The sequence below is a fragment of the Thunnus thynnus genome, chromosome 10 (genome assembly GCF_963924715.1).
Source record: "Thunnus thynnus chromosome 10, fThuThy2.1, whole genome shotgun sequence".
Classification (NCBI taxonomy): domain Eukaryota; kingdom Metazoa; phylum Chordata; class Actinopteri; order Scombriformes; family Scombridae; genus Thunnus; species Thunnus thynnus.
The window spans coordinates 16,501,580-16,520,124 of record NC_089526.1 but is presented as its reverse complement, the minus strand read 5'-3'; the positions used below and the strand labels follow the sequence as shown (position 1 = coordinate 16,520,124).

General features: G+C 38.2%; 3 protein-coding genes across 4 annotated transcripts; 2 read left to right on the top strand and 1 right to left on the bottom strand.

Moving 5' to 3' along the window:
- Window positions 1-25: 25 nt before the first annotated feature.
- Window positions 26-3,056, bottom strand: rpp38 (ribonuclease P/MRP 38 subunit). The gene is made up of 2 exons (XM_067601521.1): window positions 2,937-3,056; window positions 26-1,446 (listed from the first exon to the last, which is right to left on the bottom strand). Exon 2 carries the CDS (start codon window positions 1,437-1,439, stop codon window positions 618-620), a length of 822 nt encoding a protein of 273 aa, XP_067457622.1. The 5' UTR covers window positions 1,440-1,446; window positions 2,937-3,056; the 3' UTR covers window positions 26-617.
- Window positions 3,057-3,529: 473 nt separating this feature from the next.
- On the top strand, window positions 3,530-6,001 carry acbd7 (acyl-CoA binding domain containing 7). Its single transcript, XM_067601523.1, has 4 exons — window positions 3,530-3,659; window positions 5,035-5,152; window positions 5,251-5,313; window positions 5,488-6,001. Exons 1-4 carry the CDS (start codon window positions 3,648-3,650, stop codon window positions 5,559-5,561), a joined length of 267 nt encoding a protein of 88 aa, XP_067457624.1. The 5' UTR covers window positions 3,530-3,647; the 3' UTR covers window positions 5,562-6,001.
- Window positions 6,002-6,263: 262 nt separating this feature from the next.
- crot (carnitine O-octanoyltransferase) lies at window positions 6,264-18,506 on the top strand. Of its 2 annotated transcripts, none has more exons than XM_067601518.1 (17): window positions 6,264-6,464; window positions 9,337-9,460; window positions 10,224-10,348; window positions 10,425-10,606; window positions 10,729-10,853; window positions 10,967-11,075; window positions 11,228-11,321; window positions 11,466-11,591; window positions 11,695-11,796; window positions 12,002-12,085; window positions 12,196-12,303; window positions 12,412-12,542; window positions 12,630-12,753; window positions 12,867-12,945; window positions 13,953-14,046; window positions 16,222-16,341; window positions 16,598-18,506. In XM_067601518.1, the coding sequence occupies exons 2-17, from the start codon at window positions 9,346-9,348 to the stop codon at window positions 16,716-16,718; spliced, it is 1,839 nt and encodes a 612-aa protein (XP_067457619.1). In that variant the 5' UTR covers window positions 6,264-6,464; window positions 9,337-9,345; the 3' UTR covers window positions 16,719-18,506. The 2 variants fall into 2 exon arrangements, with proteins under 2 accessions (XP_067457619.1, XP_067457618.1); XM_067601517.1 differs by lacking the exon at window positions 6,264-6,464 and adding an exon at window positions 7,594-7,755.
- The last annotated feature ends 39 nt before the right edge of the window (window positions 18,507-18,545 follow it).

The following is an 18,545-nucleotide window of genomic DNA, read 5'->3' as shown; positions in this document are numbered from 1 at the left end:
ACCTAGCAAAAAATAACAAGTAACATAACTGACAAAAATAAAAGTTTATTGTCTTCGCTGTAACTGATTACCATCCAACAACGTGTCAAGTTTTTGCAAATGTACGTGTGTATGAATATGACACTGGTTCCCAACCTGGAGGTCTGGACGAGGGCAGCAACTAATGATTATTTACATTATTGATTAATCTGCTGCCTAAGATGCAACCTAAAATGTCTTCTTTTGTCACCACCAACAGTCCACAACCCAAAGATATTCCATTTGCTGTCTTAGAGGACTAAAGAAACTGGAAAATGCTCACATTTAAGAAGCTGGAGGAGAATTATAGTTATAATAAAAAATAGTTTAGATAGATTTAGATAGATAGACAAAAAAATAGTTAGATTCATTTTCTGTCAATAGACTAATCATTACAGCTCCAGCTGCCTCTTTTTTCTTATGAAATATACAACATTTCCACCTCTTCAAGCCTCTAAAAATCCCTAAAAATCAAACAATCTGAGGAGGAAAACAATCACTTATTTTAAGGGGTCACAAAGGCAGAATGGGTTGGGAACCACTAAGCTAAAACAGGCACAAAAAAAACACAGGTCCTTAAAATATGTAGGTAGAGTCTTTCATTTGACTGGCTTTGTTTTTCTTTTCTTTGCAGGGTTAGCAACAATTTTTTTCACTTTGAGAGGTTGCAAAGTGCAGGAGGAGGCGGATTCTGTGACCTCAGATTCACTCTCCAGTTTCCTTTTCTTGCCCCTCATCTCTTCATCTTCCTCCTCCAAGTCAACAGGAAGCTCAGGCGTCACACCGGCGGCTGCACCTTGTAGCCATGCAACACACAGCGAAGGCACTCGGGGTGTAATGGCATCCACAGTGTCGGTGAAGAGCTCGTCGTCTTTGGAGGCGCACTGCCTGAACCCCAGGGCCAGCACGCTTTTCAGCCCCAGTGGCTCCGACACGCTCTGGCTCAGCCGGGGCACCTGGCAGGCCGGCACTCCTCTTGTTGCACTCAGCGCTACCAGGTGGCTCGTCATGTGTTTCGGCTTCACAGACTTGCACACGAGTACCAGTTTGAGTTCGTTCCTCTCCAGAGCTTTGGTGACCTCATTGATGCCAATGGCCAGCTGTTTTCTGGCTGCCACATCTGTCCAGCCGTGTTTCAGAGAAGATTTGTGTACCTGTTTATCCTGGCTCACCTCGGGAACTGGCTCTGATGTGGCGTTCGAGGGTGTTTGGTCTTTCTTCTTCCTCCACGGGCGAAACACTTTCACCTCTTTCTTCTCGAGGCCTGTGGAGATCAGTTTCTCCTTTAAAGTTTTCAGGATGAAGTGCATGTCTTCTTGAGGAAGTGGGCTCCACTGCGGGATGAAGGGTGAGGTGAAGGAGGTCTTGGCTTGAATCGGCCTTTTCATGTCCTTTTTACTTGGCTTTCCTGGAGTGGCCATATCTCCTCTGAAATCAAGACACACAAACTTGCAGTAAACAAGAAATACAAGTAGAGCCTTATTGATATGTCTGCTGATTTTATCTTTTCAGAGATGTATCTTCATATTAATATATTCTGGCTGATAATTGCCGTCAGAAATGTCACCTAGATATGTTTGAGGTAATTAGATTAAATTTAGATTAAAAATAGTAATTTAATACCCTACAAAAATGTTTGATTGTTAAAAAATATATATAGTTTTTTTTTTTTTTTTTTAAAAAAACATACCTAATTTTTTAAAACATAATTATTGTTGGAATCAGCCTCAAAAAATCCATTACAGTCAGGCTCTAATAAAAAGATTAGACCTTTGAAATACAAATAAAAACAGTGGTGGAAAAGTATTTAGATCCTTTCCTTAAGTAAAAGTACCAACACAGCAATGTAAAAATACTCCATTACAAGTAAAAGCATGAAAATGAATATGAAAAATCCTACTTCAGTAAAAGTACATAAGTATTAGCAGTAAAATGCAGTAAAAGTAGTGGTTTACTCCTTCTGGCTGATATATTATTATATATGACATCATTAGATTATTAATACTGAAGCATCAGTGTATAAGCAGCATGTTACTGTTGTAGCTGCTGGAGGTGGAGCTAGTTTGAACTACTTTATATACAGTAAGCTAGTTTAGTCCAGTGATTCCCAACCTAGGGGTCGGGCCCTTCTAAAGGGTCACCAGATAAATCTGAGGGGTCGTGAGATGATTAATGGGAGAAAAAAGAAGGAAAAACAAAGTTCTGATACACAAATCTGTTTTCAGTGTTTTGGACTTTTTCTCTAATCTTTGATTTTTGGTGAAATTTTGGATCATTTGAACATTTATTGAAATTAAACCATATTAAAAGTTTAAAGGGAAAAATTACTATTTGGTGGAGCAGTTAACTCAGACATCTGAAATGTGACTCCGACTACACACTGCCTTTTGTAAGACGTCAAAAGCCAAAAAGTTTGGAAACCACTGGTTTCATCTTTAACAATGTGTTGTATTTTAAAAGCTTGGTATATTATCCATTGTGTCAAATCTTCATCTGGAAAGTAACTAAAGCTGCCAAACAAATGTAGTGGAGCAGAAAGTACAAGATTTCCCTCTGAAATGTAGTGGAGTGAAAGTATAACGGTTTGTAGAATCAAATGAAAATACTCGAGTAAAGTACAAGTACCTTAAAAGTGTACTTAAGCACAGTTGTTGAGTAAATTTACTGAATAAATACATATTTTAAGGAAATATTTAAAATGTAGCACCTTTATAATTAATGTGACATCGTTTTGGCTATTACCATGCAATATTAAGCTAAAGGTAGATAGTAATGGTGTAATATTGTGGTGGTCAAACTGGCACAATTTCACTCTAGTTTTTACCTAAATTAAGTTTAAACATCAACTGTAAACATTATGACGTCAACAGCAAACCTGACAAACAAGAAAGCACAAAAACATTTCGTCTTAACTTTACCTGAGTTTTCACGCATCAAATATTATTTTCTTCTTTTAAAAGCTGTGCAGTCTTCGCTTCTTTAATCCAACAACAGCACGGTTGTGCCACAGGGCGCCGCCATCTTGTTTAAAATGAAATAACTTTATTTAAAAATGTCACCGGCGTTAAAGAGGCAGCGCGACGTTCACGGCTCCGTGTGTGAAAACCTCCCAAAATCTATTTCTTGCTGTTACTTCTTTAAATTTACATTTCTTCACACCAGTGGCTGACATTTTTTTTTTTTTTTTTTTTTTAAATGTGTTATCTACTAAATAGCATTTTAAATTCACCACAATATATTTTTCTCTCTTTATTGAGTGCACGAGGTCCAGCCACAATCAAGACAGAAGAAGATATAGAAATAAAAATAGATTAAATCAATTTAAAAAATAAATATATTAAATAAATAAAGCAGAATCAATTTAAATTAAAAACAATACACTTGGAAAATGTGTGTGTGTGTGTGTGTGTGTGTGTGTGTGTGTGTGTGTGTGTGTGTGTGTGTCGCAGTGAGTGAGGTTGACAGACAGCCAATAAGCTCCTCCGCAGCTCTCTGCCCCCTCCTCTGCAGGCCTCTCATTGGCTGATAATATTGCATTGATCAGCTGTGCTACAATTACAGCTGCCTAAAGCCGTCCAACACGACAGAGTGAATAAATTCATCTTAGCCACGGAGCTGCAGCTGCTAAAATGTCTTTACAGGTAAAAAATATTGCTGCTTTTGTTATCATTTGATTCATCAGTAGGCTGATATGTCGCTGTGAATAGCGGATAACGGGTGTAGAGGAGGGTGTATACGCCATCTACTGTGTAAGGTGTCATCCATCTTTGACAGTATGGGATGGGTGGATATACTAAAACCGAGTGTAAATTTATGTTTAACCTCTGACTGTGTGGTCCTTCTGATGCTGCAGCTGCAGTAATGCAAGCAGACTAACAAGAAAATATGCAGGGAAGTGGCTGAGAAGCAGTGGTGGAATGTTACTAAGTACTGTACAGTTTTAAGGTACTTTTACTCGAGTATTTCCATTTTATGCTACTTTATACTTCCGCGCCACTGCATTTAATTCACAGCTATACTTTCAGATCAATATTCTACATGTAAAACAGATGGTGTATCTTATATTTTTTTATATTTGTAATTAATGTAGATCACTTTGTAGAGATCTGTTTTCATCCTGATATTGAGTGATCTTTTTCTGTTAATCTGTGTAAAAAAAAATCCACATTAAATCCTCTTTGATCAAATGAAAAAAAACAACAAAACATGACAAATTCCTAAAGTGGTGAATAGCTTTTTCCAGGCACTGTATATCTGTATACTGTATATATAATAAAATATATACATTTTGCATAACGAGTACTTCCATTTTTAATATTTTAAGTAAATCTTCCAGCTAATACTTTTACACATTTTCTTAAATGATATTTCAATGCAGGACCTCTACTTGTTTTTCTGTGGTGTTGCTACTTTTACTTACATGCTTACAGTAAGTAAAAGATCTCAGTACTTCTTCCAGCACTGCTAACAAAGGAGGAAAAAAAACATGTCCATGTAAAATCCATTTTGACTAATAAACAAGTTGTAGAGGTGAGTTTATGCAGCACTTGAACATAGTTTCAAAGAACGTATGAATTTATATACTGAGAATTTAGGTGTTTTCGGGTTTTAGTCTGAAAGGGTTTTCCCCTGATGTAATTGTAATTATCTGTTCTGAAATGCCCCAGATCCTTTGTAAAGTAGATTATTCAAGTGGGCACAAAAGCACTGGAGTCTTGAATAAAAGCCTATTGTTTATCTCTCAACTAGTGCCACAATAGGTTTCCCGGGCTCTGCACTATGGCTCGAATACTATGCTCAGATTTCTTATTCACTATTGTTTGTAACTAATTAATATGCACCTTCTCATATTCTGTGATTATAAACTGCACCAACTATCTATCTGTCAGACTTGGCAAAGAACAGAAAAAAAGCTTTCCTCATGGAAACATTAACTGTTGAATAATTAATTAGAAATATGGAGCGATATTGAATGTCTGTTTCCTGACAATCCATTACGTGCTCTTCCATCTGCAGGCAGAGTTTGAGAAGATAGCAGATGATGTGAAGAAGGTGAAGACGAGGCCGACGGACCAGGAGCTGCTGGAACTGTACGGCCTTTATAAACAGGCAGTCGTTGGAGACATTAACACCGGTATGACGAGCAGGAAATGAACAGAATCACATCCATGCAGTGTTCCCTGATATATTATGTTATGAACATTTCCCCTCTGTGTACTCCCACATTTCTAGATAGACCAGGAATGATGGATGTAAAAGGAAAAGCCAAGTGGGACGCCTGGAACTCCAGGAAAGGTAACAAGTTGAAAATGCTTGTTAAATGGAAATACTTGTTACTAGTTTTCAGCTGCATCACTCAGATGTCAGCGTTTCATATGTGTATCAGTCAGAGTTTAAGAGAAGAGCAACAAAATGAGTCTTTATGACTTTAATATAAGTTGTTTTTTTTTTATTTACACACTCTTTCAGGAACGTCCAAGGATGATGCCATGTCAGCCTATGTTACACTTGGGAAGGAAATCATCGGCAAATATGGGATGTAAGATTTGAAATAAATGGAAATGACACAGTTAATAGATAAAATGACAACATACTACCAACTAAATAACTGCAACAGTTGCTGCTGTCTTTAACAATAACAAGTAGCCTTCTGCTTCCAGAGGCCATAATTATGCAGGATTAAATGTAATTTCACCTTTATTGTGTGTCTTTCTGCTTTATATCTTCTTTTTTTTACATAGATTTTTCCCATTAATTTATACAACTCTATGTTCTATGCACCTTTCAAGGTCAGAAATATAAAATTTGCCAATTCCTGTTTTATCTAATGTATGAAGTCTTCTTATTTTAATCCAAATGTGCACAGCAGTAGCACTATTCTATATACTTGTGCACTTTGATATGTAGCTAAAAACTAAATGCTGTCAAATGTGAATATAATCGATGCTCATATTTAGAAAATAAAATCTCTTTCTGCACTGTATTGTTTCTGTTATTTGTACTTCTTTTCTACTGAGAATTTAGTAGAAGTGCATATTATATGTGAAACCTAATTTTGTTCCTTTTATGTTAACACACACGCACACACACACACTCACACTCACTGCCTGTACCAGCTCCTACTAATTTTAAGTGTGGGAGCACAGTGAGAGAATATTCTATTTTTAGTATCAAATCTTTATACTTTCTGAGTTCTGTCCAAATAGTGTCAAACGAAGAGTGTATGTGACTGTTGAACATTGATCTGTTGCTGTAACAGCCTCCACTCTTCTGGGAAAACTTAATACAAGATTGTGAAACCTGGCTGCAGGGATTTGCTCCCGTTCAGCTACAAGAGCTTTAGTGAGGTCAGCCACTGATGATGGGTGATAAGGTTCTGGCTCACAGTCGGCGATCCTGTTCATTCCCAGAGTTTTGAGAAGGGTTGAAGTCAGTGCTCTGTGCAGGTCAGTCAAGTTCATCTGCACCAAACTCAGTAAAACATTTCTTTATAGACCTGGGCTGTGGGCACATTGGCAGAGGTTTTGTCATGTTGAATTTGGAGGCTCTAAAATAATATCATTATATGCTGTAGCGTTTCAGTTTCTCTTGATTGGTAACTAGTCCAAATAGAAAAACAGGACCAGAACAAAAGTACTTGCACAAACTGTGTAGAAAGTTGTCATTGATCTGTTTTCCTGCTTCAGTGTTTACTGATTTTATTATTTTTTTCATTAATCCCTGTGTGTATGGATTAAGTGCTGTGTGTATTTGTTTCACATCTCAGAATCTGAATCATCTTTATTGGCCAAGTATGTTTACGCATATAAAGAATTTCACTACGGTTTAGTGGCTCTCAATGTACTTACACAAAATAACAACACAACAATCTTACACAACGACAATGAACGACTATATACAGGTGAACCCGTTTCTGTGAACTATAAACAGGATTCAAACAGTGCAAATAAGTGAAGAGTGCAAGGAGTGTTGAGATAAATATTAAATGGTTAAAAAAAAGGACGTTGGACCTTGCATACATAGGTGGTAGGTGTATAGTATATACAGCTTGTTCAAATATACAGCAATGAGCAATGAGTGAAATGTATTGCACATTTTGTATTTTGAACTAAATAAATATGTATATATGTCTCATTATCTCTGTGCTGTTTGCTGCCACAGCCCCTAAACTAGTCCCAGTCTCACCTCTGTGCAGTCCACAAACTCTTTGAACTTTGAACAAACTTTGAACGGTTCATTATTTCCCTGATAAAAATGAAATGTGGGTCAAGTGCTGGGTCGTCGAGATGGTAACCCTAGAGTTGCGAAATTTGTGGAACTCTCGCGACATTTGTAAGGAAATAGTAACTAACCCACACCACGTTTCAAGCGATCATTTTAACCCAAACCATGATCTTTCACTAACTCTAACCAAGTGGGGTTTGTGCTCAAATCTAACCAGACTTTAACCACATCGTTGTCACGTCATAAAACAGCGAGACAAGAAAATTTTGAAGTGGCTCGCGAGAGTTTCTTATATCTAGGGTTACCATGACACTGGCGCAGTCGTCCACGCATGCGCAGTCGGGTCTTCCGTGCTGGCAGTGGGACAGTAGTTCAGTAGGGTAAAGGTGAAGAGAGGAGCTGCTGCTGAGCACAACATCACACTCAGAGCCCACTAAAGACTACAGAGAGCGTATATCTACACCACTTCTGCTGTGTTGGGTTGTGTTTATGTAAAGTCAACATATCCTGAAGGTGAGCTGATTGAAAGCGATGAATTATGTTTTTAAAGCAACTTTAACGTAGCGTATACAAGAGAAAAGCTGTTGTTGATGAAGCCAGAGCAACTTTATGTTTCCAGCTAACTGGAAACAGTTTGGTCCTATTGAGTGAATACTAAACGAGTAAAAACTCATTTTTCTGTCTGCTTTCAACAAACAGAGTTGTAGTTTTAGTTGTAGTTTCTATTTCCGTGAAATTGGGCGCTTTTAGCCAAGTTAACGTTACTCTAGTTTGACAGCATCTGTGGAGTCTTGTAGTTCTAAAAAGGAGTTAATGGATTAAAATGGCAACACAGCCTTTTAAAGCTACTTAATATGCTATAGTAGAGCTGTGGGTGTGGGAAAATGGCACAAAAGAGTAGATCCGTTAGAGTATTTCATGAAATGTTAAGTAGACTGTGGCCACAGTGAAACTCAAAGTTATTACACCTGCACAGGTGTCATACACGAAGCTCCATATACGAGTATTATTGCTGATGTTTTAATGGTTACGACTGTATGCACTTCATATCTGATTAAATTTATGGCTGAAAATAATAGTTGTTTTATGTTGTTTTATTGTCAACAGTCATATTTCAAACGATTGTTAAACCATATTTTGGTTCATTGATGGATCTATCAAATATGAAAAAATAGTGAACAATTGCCTCCAAAAGCCTGAGTCAAATCTTGAAGTGGCTTGTTTGTTGTTTGTGAAAACAGTAAATGTTTGGTATTTTTGCTTGGTAGAGGACTTAAGAAAGAATTTGCTAAAATTTGATGATCAAAATTTGCTAACTTTTTGTCATTTGGCTTATTGATTAAATAACTAAATGTTTCAAAACTAGTTAAGATTGTTAAAGGGAAAAAATGACTGTCAATCTGAAATAAATAGCCTGTGATTATGGCCACCATCATACAGTGTGTTATTTTTCCAGGTGTGCCATATACAAAACATATTATGTAAAGTATGTAGATTTACTAAAAAAAAGAAAGGGAGCTGTGAAATGCAAAAAAGTGAGAGAATTTAGTATGCTCAATATGTGCATGAATACAGGCATTAAATGACACGAAGTACACAGAAAAGGCTTGGATCAACAGATACTCTGGAAACATACTTTTAAAACATACTAAATGTAGTGATGATATGTGAAATCTGTATGAAAATGGCCATAATCATGTAAGACAAAAAACACATTGTGTGCATTGTAAAAACATTGTATGATCATGTCCAAAGCAAATCTTTCTATAGTGTTCTGCTAATTCAGTAATAGATTTTTTTCAAAGGGATATTTGGTTGTTCAGACTAAACAGTTACATATAAACTTTAGTGGCTGACACATGTGTTTTTTGGTCCTTACATTTTGAATTTTCTGCATATTTTTGAGACAATCTGAATCATTTGACTCAGGACAAGATTATTACAAATGTTTAGTTTTGTATCAGTCATCAGGAAGAATTCCTCAGGAGCAACTTCTGATGCTGTGGGCTGTAAATGAGTCACACTTTATCATATCAGTGATATCAGTCACAACAACTCAGCTTTGTGTCAGTCTGACATTTACTTGTACTACAGGCAGAAGAAATGGCTAATAATTTGTCAGAGTCCCTGCCAGAGCGGACCTTCCAGTACCAAAGCAGCCTGCCCCCTCTTCCTGTACCATCACTAGAGGGCAGCCTTTCCAAGTACCTGGATGCAGGTAGGACGGAAACTGTGTACAACCTGCTGTTTGAAGTAATTAATTAAGGAAATCCCACATGGCTTTTACTGCTCGCCTCAATTACTGCTATTTGTTTTTAAGGCAAATATCAACTCTCCTGTCAAGAAATATTAAAACTAATGGTGTGAGAAGTGATATGTTTTTTTTGCCTTTCAACCCTGCAAAGCCCTCATCTTTGTAGACTAGAGCATGGCTTAAACTGGTTACTGGTGGGTTTGGCCAGTAGTTAAGATGAGAAAACAAGTTCCCAGTGACTTTGAATATGCCTGAAAATGTGTAAATTAGAATAAAATAAGGCCTAAAAAAGTTTTAGAGAATGGAAAGGTTATTGTTTTAGATTAAAATAGAGCATCAAAACTAACATTAAATAAAGCAATTCAATTCATCAGTATACATCAGGTCCTCAGATCTCTATGTGTTAAAGGTGCAACAGTTCTTCTCCCTGGAAAACGTTGCTCGGAGGCGTTCAAGTTTCTGTCAACCATTTATTGTGAAATATGAAAACCATGAATTGTGAATATTATAACAGGACATTTGCAAATGTGTCAATATCGTGTAAGTGTTTTAGTATGTTTGTGTATTTCATATTAACTGAATATGTAGGCATTTTGTACATTTACATGAGCTGCAAAGTTTGAATTAAATTTACAGATTCTCAAGTTGCACAACACAACGACAGGCAGCTGGTGCTCCTTCTTGACAGACTGACTGACTAATTTTGCATCGCTATGTTTTCCATCAGTGCGTCCGTTTGCCTCTGAGAAGGAGTTTAAGGCTACAGTGGACACTGTGAAGAAATTTCAAGAGGGTGTTGGCAAAGAGCTGCATCAGAAACTACTGCAGAGAGCAAAGACAAAGAAGAACTGGGTATGTAACTGAGCTGTAAATGTCTTGTTTCTGTCTTAGAGATCCCCTCTGTAACTGTTTGTTTTTTATTCCCCAGCTGGAAGAATGGTGGTTAGACAGTGCTTATCTGGAGTTGCGCATCCCCTCTCAGCTGAATGTGAACTTTGGTGGTCCTGCTCCCTACCTTGAGCACTACTGGCCCCCTGCAGAGGGAACTCATCTGCAGAGGGCCAGTATTAGCACATGGCACACTCTGCAGTACTGGAACCTGATCCGCACGTAAGTCATGTTCACACACACTCTTACAAGCTGTTTTTTTCTGTTTGTAAACCTCTCACATGAAGTCACCTACTGTAAGTATATCATGCTTTGTTTTCTTTTTCTTCCTCTGCGTGTTTTAGGGAGAGGCTGGCTCCTCAGAAATCTGGCAAAACAGCATTAGATATGGACCAGTTCAGAATGATGTTCTGCACCTGCAGAGTCCCCGGAGTTACGAAGGACACCATTCACAACTACTTCAAGACAGGTATAACAGACTCAGCTTTTATTTCTAATTCTCAAACACGTCTGCATAGCAACTTTATCCCACTGTCTCAGCTTGCATATCACTCATAATGTGCACTTTGTGCTGTGTCACAGAGCGTGAGGGTCCCTGTCCGTCTCATATAGTAGTGATGTGTCGTGGAAGGCTATTTGTATTTGACGCGATGTGTGACGGACAAATCCTCACACCCCCAGAACTACTCAGGTATTAGTTACTCACAAATACACAATACCACTCAAGAATAATACCCAAATATGAAAGTTAGTCTCCAAGAGAATGAACTAGGAGAGGAGGAAGCACTCAGAGTTGAATGTCGCCTTGTTTTATTTTATGTGTGTGTGTTTTAACCTCTGTAGGCAGCTGAGCTATGTGAAAGATTGTTGTGAGGGGGAGCCAGAGGGAGACGGTGTGTCTGCTCTCACCTCAGATGAAAGGACTCGTTGGGCGAAGGTGAGGGTGCTCAGGTTTGGAGAACTCTGCGTACATCTTGGCAAATAAGATCTCAAACAGATTATGGATCACACTTGTGAAAAAGTTCTTGTTTAACAAAAGCTTACCGGAGGATCAGCACTTCTTTGTTTGCTTCCTCTGCAGGCCAGAGAGTATCTAATAAGCATTGATCCACACAATAAGACGATCCTAGAAACTATCCAGAGCAGCCTGTTCGTCATATCTCTGGATGAAACGAAACCCTACTCCAGTCCAGAGAACTACACGAATGTATGTGCTGCACAAATTTTTAATATTTCTGATTTCATGACTCGCTGTTCACTGCCTGCTTTGAGTTGTGTGCGATTATGTGACTTTGCGATTCTGAATCTAGGTGACCCTGGAATCCCTTATAGGCAACCCCACCATCCGCTGGGGAGACAAATCGTACAATTCCATCGTTTTTTCAGATGGCACTTTTGGATCCACTTGTGATGTGAGTTTGTATGAGTGTGCGTTGTGCTACAAGAGTTTAGAGACTGTGAACGTTTGTAAAAAGCCTTTATGACAAGTTTTGAAATTCAAGGTATTCATGCTGCTCATCTTCTTGGACAGATGTTGTCCAAAAGCAAATAATTAAAAGTTTAAAAATGTCATTATTCTTAAAGGGTAAAAAGTAATGTATTAAAATTGTTTTGCAGCATGCACCATATGATGCCATGGTTCTGGTGTCCATGTGTTGGTATATAGACCAGCAAGTCAAAGCTACAGAAGGGAAATGGAAGGTAAACTCTTTCTTTATTTTGTAATTAAACTGAGATAGCTGTTATTGCTAAGGATAATTCTATGTCTTCCGCCACTTTTCACACTTTTCATTAATGTCTTTGCTTTTTAGGGTCCAGGCACAGTCAGACCCATGCCCCTTCCAGAGGAACTGGTTTTTACTCTGGACCAAAAAGTCCGAAGTGACATCAGCCACGCCAAACAGCAATACCTGGAGACGGTGAGCCAATATTAAATGTAATGCCACTGCAAAAATAAACTTAACATAATATGACATATCCATAGTTACAGCTGTGTGACTTTCCTCACTATGTGACTGGTTTTACAGACAAAGGATCTCCAGGTTGTGTGTTACGCCTTCACTGGGTTTGGAAAAGCAGCCATCAAACAGAAGAAACTGCATCCTGATACCTTTATTCAACTGGCGATGCAGTTAGCCTACTACAAAATACACAAAAGGTTTGGTATTGGCTAAAGAAGTGCCTTTCCTGATATTTGAAATCTACTAGGTAAATGACTTTGAATACCTCTTCTTCCCTCTCTCAGGCCAGGAAGCTGTTATGAGACAGCGATGACTCGCAAGTTCTACCATGGCAGGACAGAGACGATGCGATCCTGCACCCAAGAGGCCGTGAACTGGTGTAAAGCCATGACGGACCCTAAATGCAATGTGAGTGTGTGTGTATATATGTGAGAACATGCACTGTGGCAAAATCACAGAAAGAAAAGAGACAGAAGCAGTCTTTGTTTATTTCACATGTCACTTTAACATTCTTCTGTTAGATTGATGTCAAGAGGAAAGCCATGCTGCTGGCCTTCAATAAACACAACAAACTGATGGCTGAAGCCCAGGAAGGAAAAGGTTGGTGTATTTTACATGTGTGTTATTGGTTGAATGTTTTCATGTCATTGTTAGTTAGACCATCCTTTCTTAGCAGCTCTCATTATTCCAGTAATGGAAACTGTTTGTAAGCTAACCTAGTTTAACAAGCTTCCAATAATGGTTAAAAACAGGAGGATTTTAAGTTTGCTGGGAACAGTTGTAAAACTGTATTGGAAAACAATTTTAATGATAGTGATTACAAGTCATCATAAGTTCAGTCAAAAATCCATCAAATTGTACAGGAACAGCCAGAGATGGATTCACAAGAGGGCAAACTAGCTGTCAGATTAGTTAGCGTACATTGTTCCTCATACCAGAAAGAAGCCAGAAAAATGTCACCAGCATAAACAGCAGGAATGATTACAGTATACAAAACCTGTTTCAATGTTCATATGGGCAGCTGGCTATTGTTTTAAGAAAGTAAAATTTGGCGAACCTGTCCTTTAAGTCCCAATAGTAAGTACAACACAGTAATTAAGTGAGCATATATATATATATATATATATATATATACATACATAGACTCCAAAAGACTAAAAGTAAAAAGAAATACAATGCCCAGCAGTAATTCATCAGTCGCTTGCTAGTATGTTGTATTAGCAACTAGCCTCTGGTGGCTAGTATAATGGTTAGCTTGGTTAGCAGTAAACTAAATTAACATCTCAGATTAAAACAACAATCACAAAACAGTTAAATAGGGGCAGGGGCATTTGGGGAGTGGATAAAAGATGCCTGCCAACATTTGCTTGGTCACAGATATGAGAAATAAGTCGAAGTAGCAATGTCCTTTAGTGGTTGCTACTAGCAACAGGATGTTCAACTAAAACCAACTGCTGGTGGCAGAAGACTTTTTCTTTTTTCTCTGTGAATGTTTGTTTGGCTTACATGTTCTTTAAATGTTAATGTGGGTGCTCTTACAGTATGTGTATGACTGTGATATCAATCCATGTGATCTTTTATATGTTTTATTTATTTTTTATTACCAGGTTTTGACAGGCATCTTTTTGGGCTTTATCTTCTCGCCAAGGAGGAGGGACTTCCCACTCCTGATCTCTTCATGGATCCCCTCTACGCAAAGAGGTATAGTTTGTAAAGCAAATTTATTTTCTGGAAAAAGTGTGTCTGAAAAGTTTCCACTTTCATACATCAAAACTTTGTTTAATAGAACTATAGATAATATAAGTAAAAGACTCATTTAAAGTCACTACAAGGAACTTTCATGGTAGTGCAGAGCTACTTATTTTTAGTACTATTTTTCTTTTTGAAACACAGCTGTTTGCAGGATGCATAGCAATGAGGTATTTGTTTTTGGCTATGTAAGATGATTGTAATAATTGTAATATGATGATGGTGAAGCAAAGTAAACTTTGTTTTAGTACCATTCATACACCTAGTTTACATGTAAGGCTGCATTCACACCAAATCTGGCAATGCGGCACATTCCCACAGGGTTGTATGGAGGTGTGGGCGTGTTTCTTTGTGCTTTAGAATGTAACCGCCACCCAGTGAACAATGCTGAAACAAACTGCCCCATGGTTAAACCTATTTGATGACCCCGCTTTACTCGTTATATCATCATTTACCTCTAGGTGTACATGGAAAATTAAGAAATTAAAGGATTTGCAATAAAAGACTTTATTGCAATGAAATTCTTAGTTTGCTATGTCTCTACCTGATGCTGTCAATTACTCTGTTTAAAATATACTAGAAACTAAGTTTAATTTAAAAAAAGTATTTTTTTATACCACCCACCACTCACATACATCCATACATACTGAGGTAGACAAGGTGATAACAGATAACAGTGCTAAGAACAGTATAAAAGTATGTACGGAATGACAATTGCACACGTCTGCACATTGTTCAGACGTGTGCAAAGTTGCATTAAGTCCTTTGTTTGGTTATATGGGTGAGTAGGAGGGCACAGTGACTAAGCAGATGTTAATCAGCTTCATGCCCTGGGGTTAGAAACTATCTTTGAGCCTTGAGGTTCTGCATGTCAGGCTCCTGTATCATCTGCCAGATGGCAGGAGTGTGAAGAGGTGGTGCTTGGGATGGGTGGGGTTTTTGATGGTGTTGTGGGCTCTTCTTAGGACTCTCGGCTGGTAGATATCCTGCAGCAATGGGAGGGCTGTTCCTGTGATGTGCTGGGTTGACTTCATTACTCTCTGCAGGTGTTTACAGCCTGCTTGTATACTGTTGTTGTCCTGTGATGCTGCTGGTGAGAATGGTCTCAATGGTGCACCAGTAGAAGTTGAAGAGTTGTGTTGATGACAACGTGAGGAACTTGAAGGTGTTAAACCTTTTCCGCCTCAGACTCACCAATGTTCACTGGTGGGAGGTGGTGACGACTCCTCTCCTTCCTCAGGTCCAATATCACCTCGTTTGTCTCACTGACAGAGTGTCAAGTTGTTTTGACACCGTAGCACCAGGTTTTCCTCCTCCCTGCGATAGACTGACTCATCGTTGTTATTGATGAGACCGTTGTGTCATCAGCAAATTTGAGAATGGTGATATTCTCATGTGAGGCTACACAGACCTGGACCCTGCTCACCTCATAGAATACAGCCATCAATTGGTGTTATTAATTACACCTCTGCTATGTCAAAGTGTCTGCTGTCAGAAAGGTCTGTGGAAGCAAAATATATATCAGCAGACCCATAATGTCAACTGATGTTGGCTAATCACTGCTACATCATATCCACAGAGGCTTGTTTGTTGGTCTATATGAAAAAAGCACAAAAAAGCACAGCATAAAACACTTTTATACACTGTATTTTTATTTATTTTAACCCTTACTCAGCTTTCAGATAGTTTAGTTGTCTTTATGTTTTTTATTTTATTATTATTTATGTTTTAATTTTCCCTTTACTGTCTTCTTTGATAGTGAAGGTGTTCAAATGTAAAATATCTTGCTCCTTTGTCACAACTCTTTAATCCAAAATTCACTGCCAGAAATACATATAATTTGTTAAGAGTTTATCTCTCATGTGTTTGACAGATCAAAGATCCCATATTGGTCGAGGTTTTACAGTACATCTATGCAGTTTCACTGTAACTTTGAACAACACGTTAATTTGATAAGATCTGAGACTTTAAGGGATGAATAGAAAAATTAATACTGCAGCATAACAAACATTCTGATAAAACTAAACGGTAACACAGATATTATCAAACAGACTTCAGACATCGCATTAAAGTTGAAAAGTACTAGCGAGGTCTCTCTGCCTGTCTGAACTGTGTTTGTGTCTGCAGCGGCGGTGGCGGGAACTTTGTGCTGTCGTCCAGTCTGGTGGGCTACACCACAGTCCTCGGGGCTGTAGCTCCCATGGTGCACCATGGTTATGGCTTCTTCTACCGCATCAGAGATGACAGGTGGGGAAAAAACAAAAACATATCGCTGTTTCCCTCTGAAAACCTTTTGCTCCAACTGTCCTGATTTCTGTGTGGGGTGTTAACACTTAAGTTGAATCGTTACTGCAAAGTTCTACCTTTGGACAGATTAAACCAGTTAAAAACACGTGTCCGTTTTCACCATCATAAGAAAATCATCTAATTATTGATCAAGCGGTTAAACGTTTGGAATTCTGTATACCTTCCCTGAAATCCACGCTGTCTTTCCTCCCTCCAGGATTGTGATCTCCCTCTCCGCTTGGAAATCTTACCATCAGACAGACGCAGCAACATTATTCAACAACTTCTCTAACACCCTGCATGAGATGTTTCACCTGGCCACCACATCTCAGCTTTAAATACTCACAGCAGGACGCAGAGGAGCTGACAACAGGCTAATGTGCACATTTAGCTTTAACCTGTCAGCCCTGGTTGGAACATTAATGCACACGCAGCTGACAAACCAGCAGTTAATAGCCGACAGCTAGCAATAATCATGTTTTCTCTCAGCACAGATCAATGCAAGTGTACAGAATCACCACCAGGGGTGATATCCACTGGTTTTGGCATTTCAAAAAAATCACTAAACTTTTCAGTTATTTTTATGGGTGTAAATTGGTTTTTTGGATGTATATATTTTCCCTGATTCTCAGATTTTCATGTTTCTAATGAGTTTGTTTAATTTTATTTTTTCAATTTTTTTAATCCTGACAGTATTAATCTGCATTTAAACTGAGCTAATGTTAAGGCACATGACTTTTTTTGTAATGTTTGCCAGAAGCTGAGACCGTTCTAAGGTGGAGCACTGTAGAAGATAACTTCTGGTTCTGACTTGGCCTTAGATTGTGCTGTGATATTAAAGGTTATTCCAAGTAAACCTGTAAAAGGTGACTTTGATAGAAGCTAAATAAAATTGTTTTAGGTTAGGTTTCCCTTTGAAAATCTACAGAAATATGCAACAGCAGTACTCAAGAATTAAAGGATTTGACTGGCGATTTTCTATATTTTTATGGCATTATGTTTTCAGGTTGTCCGTCCGTTCGTCCCGTACTATCATGAACACAATATCTCAGGAATGCCTTGAGGATATTGACACACATGGCCACTTGGACTCAAGGATGAACTGATTAGATTTTGTTGGTCAAAGGTCAAAGGCCAAGGTCACTGTGACCTCACAAAACACGTCTTTGGCAATAACTCAAGAATTCATTGGCCAATTATGACAAAGTTTCACATAAATGTCTAATAGGATAAAATGATGATGTAATGACATTGATTTAGACCCCAAGGTATTTGTATGAGTCCACCCTCCTGGGTGACAACCAGGACAGGAGGCCTCCTGTTCCTCTGGTAGTCCACCACAAGCTCATTGGTTTTGCTGATATTGAGCTTCAGGTGATTATCATTGCACCATGTGACGAAACTCTCTATCAGTCCTCTGTACTCCTCTGTAAAAATAGTTTCTAAGTGAACACAGCGTGTTTCTCACTGGAAATTATTCACTGGAATCATACATGTCAATATAGTGATAACTTCCATTTCACCAAAAAAACAACTTGACTGGTTGGTGGAGGCGGTAGTTTACATTCTTATTGACAATGCTTGTGAGTAGGATGAGTTCATTGTTCTTTTGGCTCTTCACATGAGATTTGTTGACAATAAGGGAACTATAGAAAATCACCAGCCACATCCTTTAAGCATCTTGTGAACAAATAGTGGCCTTCCGCTCTGCTGCATATTGTTCAGTATTTCAGGGAAACTGTTAGTTTGCCGACTTGTTGCATCCTTCTTTGAGCCAAAACCTTACTAACTTTGTTGCTGCTCCTTCTTGGACCTTCACTCTATGCAGCTTTCCTTTACTTTTGTTCTCATTATAATATGTCGAAGTTAAAGATGACTGAATGTTCACATGGCTTTAAATTAGGACAACTGCTGTAAAACGTCTCCTAGACAGTGGATCATTTCCACATTTCTGCTGCATTTGAAGCCTTAAACTAATCTGTGATTGTTGATTTATGATTGACACTTTTGTAAATGGCAGAATGTCAATATTATTGTACTTCCTTCAAAAACAACATTAACTGTATGTGATTTAAAAAAAAATATGTAGTATGAATATTCTGACAAATAAAATTGGCAGATTTCCATCCTTTTGATTTTAGCTTTGTTCAGTTAAATGAGTGAAA

Excerpts from the sequence above, each read along its gene's own strand:
- rpp38 (XM_067601521.1), bottom strand. The coding sequence starts at position 1,439 with ATGGCCACTCCAGGAAAGCCAAGTAAAAAGGACATGAAAAGGCCGATT.
- acbd7 (XM_067601523.1), top strand. Across the intron at positions 5,153-5,250 it reads CGTTGGAGACATTAACACCG|ATAGACCAGGAATGATGGAT; the intron begins GTATGACGAGCA and ends CCACATTTCTAG. Across the intron at positions 5,314-5,487 it reads CGCCTGGAACTCCAGGAAAG|GAACGTCCAAGGATGATGCC; the intron begins GTAACAAGTTGA and ends ACACTCTTTCAG.
- crot (XM_067601518.1), top strand. The coding sequence starts at position 9,346 with ATGGCTAATAATTTGTCAGAGTCCCTGCCAGAGCGGACCTTCCAGTAC. Across the intron at positions 11,322-11,465 it reads AAAGGACTCGTTGGGCGAAG|GCCAGAGAGTATCTAATAAG; the intron begins GTGAGGGTGCTC and ends CTTCCTCTGCAG. Across the intron at positions 12,086-12,195 it reads CTACAGAAGGGAAATGGAAG|GGTCCAGGCACAGTCAGACC; the intron begins GTAAACTCTTTC and ends TTTGCTTTTTAG.